Source organism: Mobula birostris, chromosome 9 (genome assembly GCF_030028105.1).
Source record: "Mobula birostris isolate sMobBir1 chromosome 9, sMobBir1.hap1, whole genome shotgun sequence".
Taxonomy (NCBI): domain Eukaryota; kingdom Metazoa; phylum Chordata; class Chondrichthyes; order Myliobatiformes; family Myliobatidae; genus Mobula; species Mobula birostris.
The window spans coordinates 151855949-151879672 of NC_092378.1; the positions used below are offsets into that span (position 1 = coordinate 151855949).

Here is a 23724-nt window from a genome sequence, read left to right on the forward strand (position 1 = left end):
TGAGGCAATATCTCTGGTCCTAGTCTCTCCCACTGTAGGAAACATCCTATCCATGTCCACTAGGTCTTTCAATATTCAATAGATATCAATGAGATCCCTCCTCATTCTTCTAAACTCTAGCAAGGACAGGCCCAGAGCTATCAAACACTCCTCATACATTACCCCTTTAATTCCCAGGATCATTCTCATGAACTTTTTCTAGATCCTAAAGCCAGCACACCCTTTCTTAGGAGCCCAAGACTGCTCACAGCACTCCAAGTGTGAACATTTGTAATAACCCAGTTAGATCATTGGTAGTCTTTTAGAAAGGAAGCTGTGGCTCCTGAAGCCTCATCCAGTAATTAACCATTCCAGCAGAGAATTTCTAGAAGAGGTGGTTAAATTCAGTCATCCTGCTGATTGGCAAGAGTGAGCTTTATGCAGTACAGTGTTCAGCCCCACTAATTATCCCAGCTGATGAACTAAGTGGTCGAACTTAGACAGGCAGAAGATGTGAAAACATCTAGACAAGCCTGTGGGTGCACAGAAAAGAAAAGCTTGCATACACATCCCACATAGTCCATGGGACTTCCAGCGCTCACTCCAGGTTCACATGGGCACTGTGGTCAGGCAATCTCCTATGTCCATATATGGCTAGAATGCAGGATGATATTTTCTTGATCAGAAAGGGCATCAAAGGTTATGGGGAGAATGGGACTGAGAAGGAAAAATAAATCAGCCTTGACTGAATGGCGGAGAAGACTCGATGGACCAAATGGCCTAATTCTGCTCCTCTGCCTTATAGTCTAAAGTGTTCTTATGGTCAAGATACAGACACCACTGAATCCAGTAACCATCTATGTATCAATTACAAAGAGAAACTAGTGACAGAAGCTAGCAAAATGTTAGAAGCAATGCTAAAGCACCATTAGCTAACTTTCTGCAACAGACTAATAAGTGAAAAGATACTTGCCTTTCACCCAAATAGTCCCCAATGACAGTCTTATTCAATCCTTCCCCTTTGTACAAGAACTGGGCAATGTCTTCAGGAGTGTTCTGGAGAAGGTCATTTTCTATTAGAAACTGTATACCCTGTAAACAAAAAAACAATTGTCAAAACATTCCTGGGATGTGATGGCAGCATCTTAGCACAATGCTGTTCCCTCCAACTCTCACATTTTCTGGAGATTGTGACACACAGTTGTCAAGGGGCTTGTGCACAAATGCCATAGCAGCTAGCGTAGCTTTACAGTGCCAGGGTTCATTTCCAACTGCTGTCTCCCAGTGCTCTGGTTTCCTCCCACATTCCAAAGATGTACGGGTTAGGGTTAGTCAGTTGTGGGCATGCTATGTCTGTGCGGGAAGCGTGGTGACACTTGCGAGCTGCCCCAACCACATCCTCGGATTCTGTTGGTCATTGACGCAAATGACACATTTCACTGTATTTGTTTCAATGTACTGCACATGTGACATAACAGCTAATCTTTACTCTTTAACGGGACTACCTGACTCCTGATTGCACCGGACATTCACATACATCTAGCATCAAGTGGGAGGTCGGAGAACCTGAGCCCATTCATGCTGGTTTGAAAAAGCAGACTGAACCATATGTACCTGAGCACAGTTATGAATCAAACTCGGTCTCAGAGAATATGGCCTTATGCCTACACTTATTGGAGAGGTTGCAAGGAAGGTTCAGCTGGGAAGAAGCATTTCAGTCAAGAGATGAGCGCTGGACTTGTCTTTGCAGCAAAAGGGTGCCCTGACTGAAGTGTATAAAATTATGAGGGGCATAAACAGGATAGTGATAAATATTTTCTTGAGTGACTTAATACATTTTAATGCCAGTGAAGTACTGAGGAAAGTGATGCTCGAACACCTTACAGTGATGGGAAAAATTGACGGAAGGGGGAAAAAGAAATCGCAGTCGGCAGTGCATGACATTCATGAGTTATGTCAAAGGACGGGACAGGCAAAAGTTTTGAAGAGCTTATGAGAACTTCTCAGATTAAAGACCATGACTGCCCACGGCACATGATGATGATGATGATTAAGAACTTCTGAACTGCAGTCGCTACAGAATATATACAAAGCTCCTTCTCTCCAATCCCCAAATTCCTCTAGATGCATACTGGAAAAATGGCACGGTACAGTACTATACAAAAGTCTTAGGGACATATATATAGCTAGGGACCCTAATGTGAAGAGGAGAGAGAGTTTGTAAATTTGGCGGGAGCAAATAATGTTGGGAATGGTGAAGTGAAGCATCGCAGGAGGGGTGTGGGACAAGTGGCATGGGCAGGGGTTGACACAGGTGCAGGCACACCCAGACCTAAGACAAAGGTCAGTTAATTCCAAATAATTGGTTTATTAATCATTACAGAATGTCCCCCTGCTGTTTCCTGCTTCCCCCCGTTTCCCCCTTCCCACTCCCAGTCCACCATAGAGATCCATATTACAATCAGGTTTATCATCACTCTCATACATCATGGAATTTGTTTCTTTTTTTGCGGCAGCAGTACAGTGCAAAACATAAAATTACTACTGTGCTGTGCAAAAGTCTTAGGCACCCTAGCTAGAGTTACAAGAAAAAGTTTGTGAACACTTTGCAGTTACCTGGTTTTCTGCATTAATTACTCATAAAATGTGATCCTCATCTATGTCACAATAATAGACAAACACAATCTGTCTAAATTAATAACACACAAACAATTCTACTTTTCATGTCCTTAGTAAACACATTGTTTAATCCTTCACAGTTGAGGCTGAAAAAAATGTGAACCCTTGTATTTAATAACTGATAGAACATCCTTTAGCAGCAACAACCTCCACCAAATGTTTCCTGTAGCTGCTGATCAGACTTGCACAATGGCGAGGAGGCATTTTAGACCAGTGGTCCCCAACCACCGGGCCGCGAGAAAACGATGTGATTTGGCGATATGAAACGATATGAGTCAGCTGCACCTTTCCTCATTCCCTGTCACGCACTGTTGAACTTGAACACCTCTCCCCACCCCCGTCAGCCGGTCCGCAAGAATATTGTCAATATTAAACCGGTCCACGGTGCAAAAAAGGTTGGGGACCCCTGTTTTAGACCACTGCTCCATACAAAACTGTTTCAGTTCATCAATATTTCTGGGATACCTTGCATGAATAGCCTTCTTCAAGTCATGCCATAGCATCCCAATCAGGTTAAGGTCTGTACTCCGACTTGGCCATTCCAAAACACAAATTTTCTTCTTTTTAAACCACTCTATTGTTCCACCCGCTCCCCACCTTCACGTACTGGCCACCTCCCTTCTTTCTTTCCAGTCCAGGTGAAGGATCTCGACCCAAAACAGCAAATGGCCTGAACTGCTGAGCTCATCCAGTTTCTTCTATGTTGCTCCAGATTTGCTGCCATCTCCATAAGACCATAGAAAATAAGAGCAGAATTAGGCCATTTGGCCCATCAAGTCAGCCCCGCCATTCAATCATAACTGATCCTTTTCTCCCTCCTCCTCAACCCAATTCTCGGCCTTCTCCCTATAACCTTTGATGCCATGTCCAATCAAGAACCTATCTATCTCTGCCTTAAATACACCCAACGACCTGGCCTCCACAGCTACTCGTGGCAACAAATTCCACAATTCACCACCCTCTGGCTAAAGAAATTTCTCCGCATCTCTGTTTTGAATGGATGCCCCTCTACCCTGAGGCTGTGCCCTCTTGTCCTAGACTCTCCCACCATGGGAAACATCCTTTCCACATCTACTCTGTCTAGTCCTTCAACATTCAAAAGGCTTCAATGAGATCCTCCCCTTACCCATCTAAATTCCAACGAGTACAGACCCACAGCCAAACGTTCCTCATATGATAACCCTTTCATTCCCAGGATCATCCTTGTGGACTCTTTCCAATGCCAGCACATCTCTTCTAAGATGAGGAGCCCAAAACTGTACACAATACTCAAGGTGAGGCCTTACCAGTGCCTTATAAAGTCTCAGCATCACATCCCTGCTTTTGTATTCTAGACCTCTTGAAATGAATGCTAACATGGCATTTGCCTTCCTCACCACTGACTCAACCTGCAAGTTAATCTTTAGGGTGCTCTGCACAAGGATTCCCAAGTCCAATTACATCTCAGATTTTTGGATTTTCTCCCCGTTTAGAAAATAGTCTGCACATTTATTTCTACTACCAAAGTGCAGGACCATGCATTTTCCAACATTGTATTTCATTTGCCACTTTCTTGCCCATTTCTCCTAATCTGTCTGAGTCCTTCTGCATCCTACCCGGTTCCTCAACACTACCTGCCCCTCCACCAATCTTTGTATCATCTGCAAACTTGGCAACAAAGCCATCTATTTCATCATCTAAATCATTTATATACAGCATACAAAGAAGTGGGCCCAACACCGACCCCTGTGGAACACCACTGGTCACTGGCAGCCAACTAGACAAGGCTCTTTTTATTCCCACTCGCTGCCTTCTTCTGATCAGCCATGTTAGTAACTTTCCTGTAATACCACAGGCTCTTAACTTGGTAAGCAGCCTCATGTGTGGCACCTTGTCAAAAGCCTTCTGAAAGTCCAAATGTACAACATTCACTGCATCCCCTTTATCTATCCTACTTGTAATCTCCTCAACAGATTTGTCAGGCAGGACTTTCCCTGAAGGAAATCATGCTGACTTTGTACTATCTTGTCCTGTACTCCATCACCTCATCCTTAACAATTGAGTCTAACATCTTCCCAACCACTGAGGTCAGGCTAACTGGTCTATATTTTCCTTTCTGCTGCCTTCCTCCTTTCCTAAAGAGTGGAGTGACATTTGCAATTTTGCAGTCCTCTGGCACCATGCCAGAGTCCAATGATTTCTGAAAGATCATTTCTAATGCCTCCACAATCTCTAACGCTACCTCTTTCAGAACCCTAGGGTATAGTTCATCTGGTCTGGGTCTGCCGTGACTCCATTTTTCAAAAAACTGTCATTTTTCAGCAGAGATCTTACAATCCAAATTAAATCATATGAATGTGAGGATTATTTTATTTATATTGTGACAGGCCAATGTTGCAAGATGTACACTGGGCCTTAACCTCGCAATAGGCTATAGAGATTAAAAATAAAGATTAGCTTTCTTTGTCACGTGTACATCAAAACATACAGTGAAATGCTTCATTTGTGTCAAATCAAGTTTGCAAGGATCATGCTGGGCAGCCCACAAGTGTCTCCACATTTCCAGAACCAACATAGCGTGCCCACAACTCACCAACCCTAACCCATACATCTTTGGAATGTGGGAGGAAACTGGAGCACCCAGGGGAAACACGAATATTCACAGGGAGAAGGTACAAACTTCTTATAGATAGCAGTGGGACTCTGACCTAGCACTGTGAAATGACCCCACTAACTGCTACACTTCTGTCAATTTAAGACCAAAGCAAAGAGAAGTTTCTTTACTCAGAATCTACAGATCTGTGGCATTCTGTAACCCAGTGAGCTGTTATAAAGACAGTGAAATGTCAACTCAATGAGTACAAGATCAGAGAAGAAAGTGAAGTTAACACACAGGAACCCTGATGCCAGTTAACCCTGCTCTTATATCTTTGCTTCCTGTCTTAGATATACACAAACCAATTAGCCTCAGGAAAATATCCATTACTCAAAAATCAGAAAGGTTGCGAAAAATCTTGAACAAAAATAGAATATGCAAGAAATACTCAGCATTTCACATAGCACCCACAGAGCATAAACAGGTAATTCTGCAATTCTGGAATTTCAGAGTACCACGCACAAAATGCTGGAGGAACTCAGCAGGTCAGGCAGCATCTATGGAGGGGAACAAACAGCTGACACTTTGGGCTGAGAACCTTCACCAGAACTCAAGGTGATGCCCTGAAGAAGGGTCTCGGCCCTAAATGTCAACAGTTTATTCCTCTCCTGATGCTGCCTGACCTGCTCAGCTCTTCCAGCATTTTGTTTGTGTTAATGTCTCAGGCTATTGTCCATTCATCCTCCAAGTGGACCATGACATTGTCTGGTTTGAAGGTTCGCATGCCTCAGTGACCTGGAGAGCTATGTTGGCTGGAGTCAGGGCTTTTTGCTTTGGCTCTTGGTAGGGTCACCCATGCCAAACAGGTCAAAGGATGGAAGACAGACTAAGTGATACAACAGTCCTCCAGGTTCAGGGATTCAGCTCAGGGCTAACAACCCTTACTGGTAAAACAAATTATTACAAAAACAGGATTGAAGAATTCTCCTACATCTGAGTGCAATGGTATTCCTGAGTCTCTACCCGGGACTTGCAAGATTGACAGTAGTGAAAACCGAGAGGAAGCTACTGACATGATGAAGGAAGCCCTGAACACCCCCAGAGATGGAGGACCTTCATTGCTGCCCTAAACACCAGCAGTATAACAGGCAGTAAGGACTGCCCATCCATGAGAAATTGCTCTTACCTTTTTGGGATCCATATTGAATTTCTTTCGTCCCATCGCCATTTGTTTATTCCTTTGGCTTGTTTTACTGTGAATGAAATCACAAAAGAATTGTATTAATTCCACCTCTTATGAGTTCACTTCAACACTTGTTGATCAGCCTGAAAGACTGACCTACATTAAAGGTTTTGAGGAGATGAAACCAGGTTGTGATTGGTGGTGGCGTTCACAATAGTGCATTAGGTGGTGGGGGCGTGTTGCTGAGATAGAAATCATGAACATAGCATGTTATGGCTCGGAATGTGCAGGGTCACTCATCTCTCAAAGAGCTGGTCAGTACTAGGACTACATCACTTTCAGCTTGTGAAAATCACTCTCTCAATCAAATCTTACTGGCTTTTTTGGGAATTGTAGAATCATTGAGCATTACAGAGTACAAGCAGGCCTTTTGACCCATCTACTCCATGGCAAACTTCTATTATGTCTTGCCCCATCACCTACACATGAACTATAGCCCTCCAAGCACCCGCCCCCCCCATGCCTGCACTTATCCAAGATCCCCCTCAGGTTCCCCTTAAATATTTCACCTTTCATTGTTAACCCTTCACCTTTAGATCTAGTCTCACCCAACCTCAGTGGAAAAAGCCCTTGCATTTACCCTCTTTATACCACTCATAATTTTGTATACCTCTATCACATCTCTCCTCATTCTCCTACAATCCAGGGAATAAAGTCCAAACTTATTCAACCTTTTCTTATAACTCAGGCCTTCAAGTCCTGGTAATATTCTCGTAAATTTTCTCCGCATCTGCAATCTTTCATCAGAAAAGAAAATATTCAACAGAAAGGCTCACAGTCCTCTACCCCAATAAACCACGGCTTGAAGCCACTGGAGTTACTCACTCAGATCTCAGGACTCCCCAGTGTCCAATCATTCAGTTTTAATACCCAACTGTGATAGCATCAATACATGTTGAGATAATGTAGCCACATGAGGTAGAAAATGTGCCACACACCTTCCCTCCACTCTACGTCTTCCTTTTTTTTGTTAAACTTGTTTGATTCTACAAGCAAGGTCACTCTCTGATATTTCCACAGTAGACACACGTGATTATTGAAAAACAGTCCAATTCCAGTCAGGACCATTAAGACCCAGAACTGCTCTTCACTCCACTTTCTGAGGCCCTCAAAGCATCCAATATTACCACAAAATTAGAGTTATCTGCCCATCCCCTGGGCTTCCCCCCTCCCTCTTTTCCTTCTCCCTGGGCCTCCTGTCCCATGATCCTCTCATATCCTTTTTGCCAATCACCTGTCCAGCTCTTGGCTCCATCCCTCCCCCTCCTGTCTTCTCCTATCATTTTGGATCTCCCCCTCCCCCTCCCCCTCCCACTTTCAAATCTCTTACTAGCTCTTCTTTCAGTTAGTCCTGAGGAAGGGTCTCGGCCTGAAACATCGACTGTACCTCTTCCTAGAGATGCTGCCTGGCCTGCTGCGTTCACCAGCAACTTTGATGTGTGTTAGTTGAAGGAATGACGTTACGTTCATGAAGCATAAACACAAGAGATCTTGCAACACTGCAAACACACACAAAATGCTGAAGGAACTCAGCAAGTTAGGCAGGTTCTATGGAGGGAAATAAACAGTCGATGTTTGAGCCAAGACTCAAAAGATGCTTCAAGATAAGACATTGGAAGATATAAGACATAATACAAAATACATTCTTCTAATACTGGCCTGAAACATCAACTGTTCTTTCCTCTCCATAGATGCTGCCTGACCTGCTGAATTCCTCCAGCATTTTTGTGTGTGTTGCCCTTCAGGGCTTCGATTTTGTTTTAAACCTTCCTTTTATAAAAGATAACACCCTCAAAATATAGTTCCATACTGACAACAATAAAATTATCAAAGTGCACTGCCAGATGCTAAGAGGGAAGATATCTTTCAGGAGAACTTTAATAATAGCTCAGCATTCAACACATCATACCCTCAGTACCAATCAACAAACTCCAAAACCTGGGCCTCTGTACTTCCCTCTGCAAGAGTATCCTTGACCTCCTCAAGAGGAGAATATAGTCAGTGTGAATCAGAAATAACATATCCTCCTCACTCACAAAGAACACAATCCTCATGTTTAGCCCACTGATCTATTTGCTCATGAATGTGCTTGGGCACAGCTCAAACACCATCTATAGATTCACCAATGACATAAATGCTGTTCGCATAATCCCAGATAGTGATGAGGAAGCATACAGGAGTGATGTGCAGCACTCCACAAAAGTCTTGGGCAAAAATATATAGCTAGGGTGCCTAAGTCTTTTGCACTGTACTAAATTTGTCAACATGGAGTGGAGAGTGAGTTTGTAAATCTGGCGGGAGCAAAGGATGTCGAGGAGATCAAGGTTAAAGTGCCGCAGAAGGGGTGTGGGATAGGTGGCAGAGAGGGAGTGCTGGGGCAGGGAATGGTGTGGGTTCAGACACACCCAGCCCTGAGACACGAGGCACGGTCATTTTATTCCAAACAATTGGTTTATTGATCATTACAGAACGTCTCTCAGGTGCTTCCCACTCCCTCCCGTCTCCCTTTTCCCAACTATGATTCCCCTCTCCCTGCTCCTTCCCACTCTCAGTCCACAATAGAGACCCATATCACAATCAGGTTTATCATCACTCAAGTCATGATCTGTTTTGTTTGCGTAAGCAGTATAGTGTAATACACAAAACTACAAAAGTTCTGTGCAAAAGTCTTAGGCACCCTAGCTACTGTACATATATGTGCCCCAAACTTTTACACAGTACAGTAGATCAGCTAAATGAGTCGTGTTGCACTCAAGTTTGCACTCTATGTCAGCACAACGAAGGAACTGATGGTGGACTTCAGGAAGGGGAAATTGAGGGAACACACGCCAGTACCCTTTGGGTTCCGCAGTGGAAACGGTGAGCAGCTTCAAGTTCCTGGGTGTCAACAGCTCACAGGATCGATCCAGAGCCAAACACTTTGATGCAATCACAAAGAGGACATGCCAGCTTCTATCAATCATTAGGAATTTGAGAAGATTTGGTATGCCATCAAAGACTTGAGCAAATCTCTACAGATTACCGTAGAGAGAGTCTAACTGGTTGCATCATCACCGTCTGGTATGGAGACTCCAGTGCACAGAATGAAAAAAAAGTTACAGAAGGTTGTAGACTCAGCCAGATCCATCATGAGCACTAGCCTCCCCACCACTGAGGATATCTTCAAAAGGCCATGACGCAAGAAGGACTTTCACTACTCAGGATATACCCCCGTCTCATTGCTAGCATCGGGGAGGAGGTACTAGAACTTGAAGATTCATAATGTTTTAGGAACGGTTTCTTCCTCTCTGCCATCGGATTTCTGAATGGTCCATGAACACCACCTCACTATTGATTTTTTGCTCTATTTATATTTTTATACATTTTTTATTGTACCTTATAGTAATTTTTTTAATATATTGCACTGTACTGCTGCCACAAGGCAGCAAATTTCACAACATATGTCAGTGATAATACACCTGATTCTGATTCTGATATTATACAGTGAGGAAAGGAAACAGAAGGTTGCATTGACGGTGTTGGGTATAATTCTACAGAGCCTAAACTAGCTCTTTATAAATCAACATTACAAAACTGATGGAACCCAATTCATATAAGCTGAATGATGAAATTTCCCTGAATTAGATAACAGTTACTGTTTCAATTTTGCTGGGAATCTGCACAGCTTGGAGAATGAGTCAGTGCCTGATGTCTGGGTGCAGTGTGTCTAGGTGTGGGTTTAAAGATATTCCCTCCATTTCTTTGGACTCTCATCTCCACAACAGTGGCTTAGAACAACCTTTTTTATGCCATGGACTCCCAACATTAACCAAGGGGTCCGTGGATCCCAGGTTGGGAACCCCTGGCTTAGAGCAACCAGGACATGAATATCACAGACTAGGAATCAAAAATCAGTGAGTCCCTGCATCGTATGCTTGTCAGACCAGCAGACGAAACTCAAGATCCCTCAGCTCAGCAGCAGCAAAGCAATGTAAAACTGAAAGCATCTCAAAATTAAAATGCACTTCACTGAGCAACATACACCAAGTGCTGAAGGAACTCAGCAAGTCAGGCAGCATCTATGAAGGGGAATAAACAGCGGATGTTTCAGGACAAGACCCCTCATCAGGACTGAAAAGGAAAGGGGCAGAAGCCAGGATAAGAAGGAGAAGACAGGGGGAGCAGTACAAGCTGCTTCTCAGGCAAAGCAAAGAGCAGAAGCCGGTAACAGAAACCAACCCTCTTTGCCCTACAATTTCTGTATTTGTTTCAATTTTCTGTTCAAATCTATTCACTGTGGTCAGCAAACTCCTCCTACCCACGCTGGGGGAAAATTTTAATAGAATTTAATAATTTAATAGCATTTTGGCAAATTTGACCTACGTAAAGGAGCCTAACAGCTTTTCATCTCCCTAAATCCAAAAGGCAGAAATCGAGATCAACCGGAATCTTGACTACTTGTTCCCTGAGAATGCTGAAAGCTTTGGTACACCAGCAAAGACTCTTACAAATCTCAATAGATGCACTACCCGGGTCATGCTCTCTTCTTATTGCTGCCATCAGGAAGAAGGTACAGGCGCCTCAGGACTCACACCACCAGGTTCAGGAACAGTTCTTGCCCTTCAATCATCAGATTCTTGAATCAGTGGGAATAACTTCATTCAACTTCACCTGGTCCATCACTGAACTGTTCCTACAACTTATGGACTCACCTTCAAGGACTCTTGATCTCATATTCTCAATACGTATTGCTTATTTATTATTATTATTATTTCTTTCTTTTTGTATTTGCACAGTTTGTTGTCTTTTATACATTGGTTGTCTGTCACCCTGTTGGGTGGCATCTTTGATTGATTCTATTATGGCTCTCGTTTATTGAGTATGCCCGCACAAAAATGAATCTCAGGGTTGTATATGGTAACACATATAAATTTACTTTGAACTTTTGCACATTGATTGTTTGTCAGTCTTTATGTATAGTTTTTCATAAATTCTATTGTACTTCTTTATTTCCCTGAAATCCATACAAGAAAATGAATCTCAAGGTAGTGGATGGTGATATATTCGTACTTTGATAAAAAATTTACTTTGACCTTCACTCTACATTTCTATCATTCCATCACTGGCATTCTGTCAGAACTCACTCCCAAACCCTCTTTCCTCAAAGATATTCTCAAAGGTTTTGTACAAGGTTTACAGTTTTGGTCATCCTGTTATGGGAAAAACAGGGTTAAACTGGAAAGAGCACTAAGAAGGTTTACAAGGATGTTGCCAGGACTTGAGAGTGTGAGATATATGGAGAAATTAGTCAGGCTAGGCTTTGTTCCTTGGAATGTAGGAGAATGAGGGGCAACCATATAAAACTTTTATAAGGTGGATGGTAACAGTCTTTTCCCCAGAGTGGGACAGTCCAAAACTAGGGAGTACAGGTTTAGAATGAAAGGGGAAAGATTTAAAGGGGACCCAAGGGTTAACTTGAGGTGCAAATATACGCAATAAGCTGCCAGAGGAAGTGGTTGAGATAGGTATTGTGAAAGAAAATTTCGAATATAGTGTTAAAGGTGCTTTGTCTGTTGCTACATTTTTATATCCCCGGAACATCCTGAATTTTCTTTTAATTAAATTGTCTACCTACATAACTAAGGTCATTGTGTGAAGCACTGATATTCCTTACACAGTTGCACAAGGTAAAGGTAGAGGGATGAGCCACAAAAAACTCTTTGCATTTCTAACAGGGGCTGGTTTCTGCTACTACATAGAAACACAAGCTTCTCCATTGTAGCTCTGAGTTCCACACATGGACTCTCCATAATATGCTAAAATAAACGATTTGCCACTTGAGGTCTGGTAGCGAGCTTTATTTTAAAAATACTCTGACAGGTATAATAGTATAATTTAAGAAGCACTTAGAAGGGAACATGGAGGGATGGGATTTGGAGGTTTAATAGCAGAATGCAGGAAATTGGGAATAGCTGGGTGGTTGGCATTGATTGGTTGGGCCGAAGGGCCTCAATGCTGCATTGTTCTATGACTCTAAGCTTCATATAATCAGTATTAACATTTTGTTGTGGCTCAGTATCGAATATATTCTCATGAAGTACCCTAGCACATCTCACTATGGCAACTGCTCTACATAAATGCAAGCAATTGGGAAACATAACCTCACTACAGTTAATGTTATAGCTAAAGATAATTGCTGTACTAAGTGTTATTTCCCTCTGACCCGAATCATTATTGAGGGGAAATACTTGGAGATCCAGCAATACACATCATTAGTGAAAGAAATAATTACATTCCACAATTCCAGGTCGCCTACATACTTAATACAGCACATTAAGATAAATTACAATATACATTACAATAGTTAGAAGCTTCTCACAGCTGAACAAAAATTGTAGACATTAATTCTTTTTACAGAAACAAAATACTTTTCCCTGTAAAAACATTAAACTTAATTCAATTTATATTTGTGAAATAGAAGAGGGGGAAATTGGTTCAATCTGTCCAGTAAAATATTACCAAAGCCACAGTATTTCAGAGATTTAAAAAGCATTTATTTTTATGTTTACCTTACGAACGTACTGACGTGTGTACACGCCAAAGTCCTACTTAACTCAATTTTTAAAACAGATTTTTTTAACTTAAGAATTAGGCATGAATGGCAACTCACCTTTCATCTGTGCATGTAAGAGTCTCAATCTCACTCATTACTTCTGCAATCTCGTCTTTCAACCTCTGTTTAAAAAAAATTAATATTAATACTTGGAATGCAATTGTGCAACACAGCTCGAAAGCCAGGAAATTACAATGAGCACACACTTCCAGAAAGTATAATTCTAAAAAAGAATCCCGACGCCTCTGAAAATGAAGTCACTGATGAAATGCAAAATCCAATAGAGCAAATAGTAGTCATGTGGCAAGCAGCTGTAGACAGACAATATCACAAAATAAATCACACCCCTCCTCTATCTCCCCAGGGGAAATGCAAACCTCCTCTCCTAGGATAAAATTAGGAGCATTGTACAACAATGTGACAACGTAAGAAGAGGGAAATACCAAGAATTTATTTCAGGCGAATAATTTAGATGCATTACACTCTACAAGTTATAAACACAAGAGGTTTTGCAGATGCTGGAAATCCAGGGCAATACACACACAAAATGCTGGAGGAACTCAGCAGGTCAGGCAGCATCTATGCAAAGACATAACAGTCGACATTTTGGACCAAAATTGTTTATCAGGACTGAAAAGGAAAGGGGAAGAAGCCAGAATAAGAAGGTGGGGGCGGGGGGGGGGGTAGGAATACAAGCTAGAAGGTGACAGGTGAAACCAGGTGAAGGGGAAAGTAGGTGGATGGGGGAGGTAGGTTGGTAATTTCTCCCCCCCCGTTCCTCTTTTTCCATTCCCCATTCTGACTCCCCTCTTACCCCTTCTGCTCTCATTTGCCCTATCATCTCCCTCAGGTGCCCCTCCTCATTCCCTCTCTCCTATGGTCCACTCTCCTCTCCTATCAGATTCCTTTTTGTTCAGCCCCTTACCTTTGTGACCTATCATCTCCCAGCTTCTCACTTCATCCCCCTCCCCCACCCACCCACCTGGTCTCACCTGTACCCTGCCAGCTTGTACTCCTCCCCATCCCCCCACCTTTTAATTCTGGCTTCTTCCCCCTTCATTCGTAGCCCTAATGAAGGGTCGCAGCCCAAAAAGTTAGCTTTTTATTCCTCCCTACAAGTGCGGCCTAACCTGAACTCCTCCAGCATTTTGTGTCTGTCATTCTTCAATTATTTTCTCAGTGAGAACTGGTGGCTTGGGAGTCACAATTTGCACCTTTAAGAATTGTAGACCCACCAAAAAACAGTGGATTCCAACTTCTTTCCTATTTTACAGAAAGGCTGCAATGGAAATGGCAAACATAAACACAAGAGAAAAAGGGACCTAGTGCTTTCCTGGCATATATGACAAATAAACTCTTCTCAGGCTTCCAGCTAGGCGCAAGTATCAATTATAACCAACATTTCAATGACAAACTCTACCATCTTCTTCAAGGCAGAGGTTATCAAAACGTCAGTTATTATGATACCTGTACCCAGCTGGAAGCCTGAGAAGAGTTTATTTGTCCTAAACACAAGAGGTTTTGCAGATGCTGGAAATCCAGAGCAACACACAGACAAAATGCTGTCAACATTTTAAGCCGAGACTCTCTGTCAGGATCATTTTCTGATGAAAGGTCTTGGCCCAAAACGTTGACTGTTTATTCCTTTCCATAGACGCTGCCTGACCCGCTGAGTTCTTCCAGCATTTAGCGTGTGTTATAATGGAAATGGCAGTTTAGTGTATATCAACAAATAACGGAATACCTACAACTTAAGTACCTTGTAAAAGTTGCTTTGGATTTGTGTTATAGCGTGGGAGAATACACAAATGTATTGCATGAAGTGTACTGCATGCAACATACATTAAAAAAACAACAGTGCTTAAAACAAAGATTGTTCAAAGCCTAGAATGGTTTCTGACACCCCTACAGCACCCCCACAATGAGTAGGTATTGATAGAAACAGTGAACAATAAATTTCAGATGAGGAGGATTTCTTTAGCCAGAGGTTGTGAATCCATGGAATTCAAAGCCACACACGGCTGTGGACCAAGTCATAAGTTATATTGTAAGTGGAGGTTGCTAGCTGGAGGTAGATGCCCTTCAGAATAGTAAAGCCATCAAAAGTTATGGTGAAAAGGCAGGAGAATTGGGGTTGAGAGGGATAATAAATCAGCTATGACTGAATGGCAGAGCAGACTCGATGAGTCAAAAGTCTAATTCTGCTCCTATGTCTTATAAAGGCTTCATGAAAATTCAGACAAGTTAATTAATCAACAGGCAGAAGAGTAATTTTAATGAGGGATATGATTCCATGGAGAAATATACACCCATTTTGGAAACGAAATTATCTCTGCTAATTAAGTACACCCCATTGGGAAAAAGTCATAATTTTTTATAGCATAGATAAGCCTACATGCACTATGGATTGAGTTAGTTATTTACTTTTTTATTTATTAGGCTACAGAATGGAACAGGCCCTTCCAGCCCTTCGAGCCACACTACCCAGCAATCCCCCTATTTAACCCTAGCCTAATCGCAGGATAATTTATAATGACCTATTAACCTACCAACCAGTACATCTTTGGACCGTGGGAGGAAACCAGAGCACCCAGAGGAAACCCACAAGGTCATGAGGAGAATGTACAAACTCCTTATGGGCAGCAGCGAGAATTGAACCCGGGTCACTGGTACTGTAAAAAGTTGTGCCAACTATTCTGCCACCATGCCACCCTTAGCAAGTACTGACATTAACCATTCACAGAGCAATATCAACAAGACCTGCAACTGTTCAAAAGGGAAAGCTCCCACCACCAGCTTAGGAACTGTCAATAAAAGAGGCTTTGACAGCTTCACCCACGTTCCAAATGCATATTAAATAAACATCATCGTGGGTCATAACTGACCTGTGACTCAAATGAGTTGTGTTGCTCTGTGCACATTTTGAAAACAGGATTTGCAAAAAAAATGCAAATATCCTACACACGCCAGACATAAAAATGCTGATATTGTCACTTCAAATAAATTACAATCCTCTGTGAATATCTTTGTAAGTGCGGTTGCCACAGAGACAGAGAGCCAAAGCACAAGCTCAATTAAGCTACACTTGTCGATCTGGATATACTTCACAATCAATTCCAACTTATTCAAACATGTAGCTTCAAGATTCTAGATTGTTTAATGCCATTTCCAGTAGACAAGAGTAAAGGAGAACAAAATAATTGTTGCTCCAGTTCCAATGCAGCACAAGAAAAACACAGTAAGATATAGAAGGCAACAATAAAAAAACATAGTAAATATAAATACACATGTTGGTTGTTTGTCTCATCCAACAATGACAGCAGACCTGTGCGGGAGAGTTTTTAAAGTGCACTGGGGCAGCACCACTCTTTCGACTTCGGATGTCTGGGTCCACTGCTGCCAGTAGTCATCACAAACTGGGGTCTTCCTTGGTTGCAGTGAATGACCCGTGCCTTATCATTCCCTTCGCTCTCCACAAAGTATTGCATAAATACATAAGATAGCTTATATAAGCAACACACCTCAAAGTTGCTGGTGAACGCAGCAGGCCAGGCAGCATCTCTAGGAAGAGGTGCAGTCGACGTTTCAGGCCGAGACCCTTCGTCAGGACTAACTGAAGGAAGAGTGAGTAAGGGATTTGAAAGTTGGAGGGGGAGGGGGAGGGGGAGATCCAAAATGATAGGAGAAGACAGGAGGGGGAGGGATAGAGCCAAGAGCTGGACAGGTGATTGGCAAAAGGGGATACGAGAGGATCATGGGACAGGAGGTCCGGGAAGAAAGACAAGGGGGGGGGGGAACCCAGAGGATGGGCAAGGGGTATATTCAGAGGGACAGAGGGAGAAAAAGGAGAGTGAGAGAAAGAATGTGTGCATAAAAATAAGTAACAGATGGGGTACGAGTGGGAGGTGGGGCCTTAGCGGAAGTTAGAGAAGTCGATGTTCATGCCATCAGGTTGGAGGCTACCCAGACGGAATATAAGGTGTTGTTCCTCCAACCTGAGTGTCGCTTCATCTTTACAGTAGAGGAGGCTGTGGATGGACATGTCAGAATGGGAATGGGATGTGGAATTAAAATGTGTGGCCACTGGGAGATCCTGCTTTCTCTGGCGGACAGAGCGTAGATGTTCAGCAAAGCGGTCTCCCAGTCTGCGTCGGGTCTCGCCAATATATAAAAGGCCACATCGGGAGCACCGGACGCAGTATATCACCCCAGTCGACTCACAGGTGAAGTGTTGCCTCACCTGGAAGGACTGTTTGGGGCCCTGAATGGTGGTAAGGGAGGAAGTGTAAGGGCATGTGTAGCACTTGTTCCGCTTACACGGGTAAGTGCCAGGAGGGAGATCAGTGGGGAGGGATGGGGGGGACGAATGGACAAGGGAGTTGCGTAGGGAGCGATCCCTGCGGAGTGCAGAGAGAGGGGGGGAGGGAAAGATGTGCTTAGTGGTGGGATCCCGTTGGAGGTGGCGGAAGTTACGGAGAATAATATGTTGGACCCGGAGGCTGGTGGGGTGGTGGGTGAGGACCAGGGGAACCCTATTCCTAGTGGGGTGGCGAGAGGATGGAGTGAGAGCAGATGTACGTGAAATGGGGGAGATGCGTTTAAGAGCAGAGTTGATAGTGGAGGAAGGGAAGCCCCTTTTTTTAAAAAAGGAAGACATCTCCCTCGTCCTAGAATGAAAAGCCTCATCCTGAGAGCAGATGCGACGGAGACGGAGGAATTGCAAGAAGGGGATGGCGTTTTTGCAAGAGACAGGGTGAGAAGAGGAATAGTCCAGATAGCTGTGAGAGTCAGTAGGCTTATAGTAGACATCAGTGGATCACCATTCAGGGCCCCAAACAGTCCTTCCAGGTGAGGCAACACTTCACCTGTGAGTCGACTGGGGTGATATACTGCGTCCGGTGCTCCCGATGTGGCCTTTTATATATTGGCGAGACCCGACGCAGACTGAGAGACCGCTTTGCTGAACATCTACGCTCTGTCCGCCAGAGAAAGCAGGATCTCCCAGTGGCCACACATTTTAATTCCACATCCCATTCTGACATGTCCATCCACAGCCTCCTCTACTGTAAAGATGAAGCCACACTCAGGTTGGAGGAACAACACCTTATATTCCATCTGGGTAGCCTCCAACCTGATGGCATGAACATCGACTTCTCTAACTTCCGCTAAGGCCCCACCTCCTCCTCGTACCCCATCTGTTACTCATTTTTATGCACACATTCTTTCTCTCACTCGCCTTTTTCTCCCTCTGAATATACCCCTTGCCCATCCTCTGGGTTCCCCCCCCACCCTTGTCTTTCTTCCCAGACCTCCTATCCCATGATCCTCTGGTATCCCTTTTGCCTATCACCTGTCCAGCTCTTGGCTCTATCCCTCCCCCTCCTGTCTTCTCCTATCATTTTGGATCTCCCCCTCCCCCTCCAACTTTCAAATCCCTTACTCACTCTTCCTTCAGTTAGTCCTGACGAAGGGTCTCGGCCTGAAACATCGACTGCACCTCTTCCTACAGATGCTGCCTGGCCTGCTGTGTTCACCAGCAACTTTGATGTGTGTTGCTTGAATTTCCAGCATCTGCAGAATTCCTGTAGATAGCTTATATACATAGGTTAATTGTATGTGCATAAAGTGAGACTAAACTTACGATCAAAAATCTCTCAAGAAAGGTGGCCTGTAGAATCCCCGAAGTCCTACGCTGGTATCACCCAACCACAGCTACATAATCATCTCCAAAAGTACATGCAAATATCCACAATGAATAATTTCATTCATTTTGCATCATTTTTCCTGTTCACAGTAGAAATATCAGGGAGACTCATGCCTTAAAATCAATAGAAGTAAACTGAGTCTAATCAAAGTCAGAGAATGGTGAAACAGAGCCAATTAAAATATAGAATCAGAAAATGTTATGCTTCCTTACATGACTGAGCTTTACATCTCAGAGCTTGATCAGAAATGGAGTTATCAGCACTGAGCCAGAAGATATTTCTAAAAGACAACTGAATAAGTTACAACTAATATATAGAAGCAAATTAGGCCATTCAGCCCATCAAGTCTGTTTTGTCATTTAATCATGGATGACTTTTTTCAACCCCATTCTCCTGCTTTCTCTTGGTAAGTGGGGTAACCATTACCCCACTTACCAATTAAGAATCTATGAATCTCTGCTTTAAATATACCCAATGACTTAGCCTCCACAGCTTGCATCGAAGAGGCAGGTATAATGCTCAACTTAAAAGGAAGATCTTCAGCTAATTCAGGTCCAACCAACTAAACAGGTATAATCGCAATCAACAGGAGTGAGCGAAGGATGTACTGGAGGTTACAGTTGAAGGAGGAAAGGTTATCTCAGAGATGGAGGAGACTCCCGAGATTTGATCATGAGCAAAAGTCAAGCTAGGACGACTCACCTCAATGTCAGCCATCAGCTCCTTCTTCCTTCGTCTTATGTTCTCCAGCTCCTCCCTCTCTTCAACAGATAGCTCTGCTGGCACTGTAAGTGGAGTTATTACAGATGAGTGCATTTTAAACAACTGAAGTACACTTTAAATTTGAAATAATAACACACAGACTGTAAATAAATATACCCTTCAATTATATGCACCTGTGTTTATGAGAATTTATCCAACCTATCATTTGTATATTGAAAAAGTATTTAGTGTTGCAATTTTTTTTTACAACTGTTAGGCAGGTATCGTCTTGGAAGGCAATCAAATCTCATCACATGGTCGTTACTTCAAAGAAGTTATTGTTCAATATACTTTCCAAATTACAGTTTAAGCTTATTAGCATCCAGAGTTTTGGACTTGTGATTAAAGATCAAAGGTTAAAGTTTAGCTTCGTTTGTCACATGTACATCAAGACATACAGTGAAATGTGCTGTTTGCATCAAGGATGTTTTGGGAGTAGCCCGCAAGTGTCGCCATGCTTCTGGCGCCAACACAGTATGCCCATAACATACTAACCCTAACTTGCACATCTTTGGAATGTGGAAAGAAACTGGAGCATCCAAAGGAAACTCACACGGTCACGGGGAAAACATAAAAGTTCCTTACACACAGCGGTGGGATCTGAACCTCGATCATACGTCCAACTCTGTAAAGTGTTATGCTAACCGCTACACTACCATGCCATGTGTTCATTGGGACACAAGTTCAAATCCCACCTTGCCAGTTAGGGGATTTAAATTTAATAAATCTGGAATAAAAAGCTACTTAGACTCAGCTGATTGACTGATGTCCTTTTGAGGATGGAAAGATCTGGGGTTCCCAACCTAAGGTCCATAGACCCCTCAGTTAATGGTAGGGGTCTAGGGCATAAAAAAAGATGGGGAACTCCTGCTCTAGATGCCCAATGCAGCAGACCCTTAACCCCTTCCAAGCACTCAGTTCAAGAGTGAACACTGAGTGCTTGGCCTTCCCTGCACCACACACATCCCAGGAACTCAAAAACTGTCTGACCTTAAGTTATGTAAGAATGCAAGCTCAAAGTAAAGAGTGGAGAACAAGAAACTGCAAATGTTGGAATCTAGGACAACAAGCTAGAAGACGGAGAAACTCAGCCCATCAGGCAGCATCTGTAATGGGAAATGGACAGCAGACCTTTCATGTACCAATTGCACCACCCAACAGTCTATAGATGCTGAGTTCCTCCAATATTTTGTGTGCGTTGCTCAAAATTTTCAGCATCTGCAGTCTCTCTGCATTACCATCCAACATTAATTTTTTTCTTTTATTGGCTGTAGACAATCGTCCTCCTCCCAAAGCTCCAGGCTGGAGTAAGATATTGAGAGAACTAATGCTAGAGTTCTGATTCAACACATACACACAAAATGCTGGAGGAACTCTGCAAGTCAGGGAGCATGAAGGGGAATAAAGAGCTGACGTTTCAGGCCAAGACCCTTCATCAGCATAGTGATTAGTATGATGTTATTACAGCTTGAGGTGTTTCAAAATTCAATTCTGGTGCCGTAAAGAGTTTCTGTACATCTCCCATGGAACGCATGGGTGTTCCGAGTGCTCCGGTTGCCTCCCACCATCCAAAAACATACCAGGTAGGTTAATTGGTCGTTGTAAATTATCGCGTGATTAGGTTAGGGTTAAAGCAGGGGGTTGTGGGGTTGCTGGGGCGGCATTCAATGGGCCAGAAGGACCTACTCCACGTTGTATCGCAAAATGCATTTTTTTAAAAAACAGGACTGGAAAACAAAGGGGAAGAAGCCAGAACAAGTAGGTGGGTGGAGGGGGAGTAGTGCAAACTGGCAGATGATAGATAACACCTTATACTGCACCCTATAATTATTTACATAAAAACAAGAGATTCTGCAGATGCTGGAAATTTTAAGCAACACACAAAATGCCAGAGGAAATCAGCAGGTCAGGCAGCACCTATGGACAGCAATAAGCAGTCAATACTCCTCAATAAATCCAGATTTTATTCTGAAATAAAATCCAAAAATATGGGAAATGGTGGAAGCCACAGAGCTGCTCTGTCCTTTTACTAGGGGTGTTTACCAGTCACCCCTTCAAGACATAGAGGGTCGAGAGGCCAGGTACCACCTGTAGGGAGAAAATTGCCAACTTCTCTCTCTCCCCAAATGCTGCCTGACCTCTATTCTATTTAATTTATCAAATAAATAAGAAGTTAGATAGGTCTGGGGTAAAGACCCTTCATCAAATCCTGATGAAGAGTTTCAACTGTTTATTCCCCTCCATAGATGCTGCCTGCCTTCAAAGTTCAAGGAAAATTTATTATCAAAGTACATATGTCACAATATACATTTTTTGTGGGCATTCACCGTAAATACAAAAAAACACAATAGAATCAATGGAAGACTGCACTCAACAAGACAGATAAACAACCAATGTGCAAAAGACAACAAAATGTGAAAATAGAAAAAGAAGAAAAGCTATGAACAAAGTAATAATAATAAATAAATAAGCAATAAATATTGAGAACATGAGATGAAGAGTCCTTAAGGTGAGTCCGCAGGTTGTGGGAACTGTTCAGTGTTGAGGCCAGTGAAGTTCCTGCAGCATCTTGTGGATTTCCAGCATCTGCAGATTCTCTTATATCTATGATGGCTACAGCACCGATAGTCCATTGCATAGCTTCAGCCCCACTTGCACTGTAGCCAAGCGCTGCCAGAGATATGAGCAACGTTCAAACGAGGAGCTGCTACCGATTTCCAACAATCGTCGCCACAATGAAAGGGGGCTGCCAGTAGCTACCCTCTTTCTGTCGCCATAGTCACAAGGCACCAAGTTCAACCAGCAACCACCAAGATCCAAAAACTCTGGACCTTACTGATGTTTGAAGCTCAAATTCAAATTTATTATCATCTGACTGTACGTATATACAATCAAATGAAACAGTGTTCCTCCAGACCACAGTGCACCGAAAACAGATATCATGCACAACACATAAAACAAAATGTTACCACAAATTAGTTAATAAAATATAATACAAAGTACATGTCGTGCACAGCACACACAGTACAGTAAGCAGCCCGCTATCCTAGTGACGAGACCTCAGTGGTGGCAGGGTACTGTATTCATTAGTCTCGTACATCAAAGTTGCTGGTGAACGCAGCAGGCCAGGCAGCATCTCTAGGAAGAGGTGCAGTCGACGTTTCAGGCCGAGACCCTTCGTCAGGCTGCGTTCACCAGCAACTTTGATGTGTGTTGCTTGAATTTCCAGCATCTGCAGAATTCCTGTTGCTTGCATTAGTCTCATAACCTGGTTGAAGAAGCTGTTGCTCAATTTCTTATCAAGGTACTACCTTGAGACTCATTTTCTTGCAGGCATTTATAGGAAAATAAAGAAATACAATAAACTTATGAAAACCTGTGCACATCAAATACTGACAAACAACCAAAAGAAGACAAGTTGTACAAATAATAAGAAAGTAAATAACTAATACTGAGAATATGAGTTGGTATCACAGCAAAGCTGGCAGCCATTTTTGACACCACTACGACATAATTCACATCACGGTACCCCTTCCACACTTGATAAATGGCAACAAAGTTCTAAAAATTCAAAGTAAATTTATTGTAAAAATACATATATGTCACCATATACTACCCTGAGATTCATGTTCTTGTGGGCATTCACAGTAAATACAGAAACACAATCAATATGCAAAAGACATTCCTTCTTCCAAGGGAGTTTTACCCATCAAAACAGTGCATATCAAACCAACCTACCTCACAATGGTATTTAATACTTCCCCAGGGCAAACATAATAAATAAGTTAGCCAGTGCTCACGTACAGTGGCTTGAAAAAGTATTCAGTCCCTACAACTACTTTCACATTTCTTTGTCTCATTTTCTAAATTTAAAATATATTGAAGCAGGATTTTTTGAGCTAATCTACAAACCATTGTGCATCATGTCAAATCAAAAGAAAAATTCCAAAACCTGACAACAATTTACCAAAAATTAAAACCAAAACTGAAGGCGAAGAAGTATTCATCTCCTCTGTAATTACTATGGTAAATTTCCTCAGGTGCAATATACTATTAGCTTACCAACTCACCCAATTTGTTGATGTAGAAGATTGGAGGATCACCTGTTTTCAATGAATTCATAAGAATAAGTACATCCTGTCTGTAAGGTCCAACAGTATGTTAAATTTTTAACAGACCAAACCAAAAT

General features: G+C 42.7%; 1 protein-coding gene across 4 annotated transcripts in view; it reads right to left on the minus strand.

Annotated features, from left to right (window-relative positions):
• Positions 1–23724, minus strand: part of cyth3a (cytohesin 3a) — a 119103-nt gene that overhangs the window by 31015 nt on the left and 64364 nt on the right. For 3 of the 4 annotated variants that reach the window (XM_072269153.1, XM_072269154.1, XM_072269151.1), the window contains exons 2-5: positions 19476–19558; positions 13126–13190; positions 6420–6486; positions 953–1071 (exon numbers count right to left, since the gene is read on the minus strand). In XM_072269153.1, the coding sequence (XP_072125254.1) occupies positions 953–1071; positions 6420–6486; positions 13126–13190; positions 19476–19558 (334 nt within the window). Of the gene's footprint in view, positions 1–948; positions 1072–6419; positions 6487–13125; positions 13191–19475; positions 19559–23724 lie in introns of all 4 variants that reach the window. The other variant, XM_072269152.1, reaches the window with a different exon arrangement.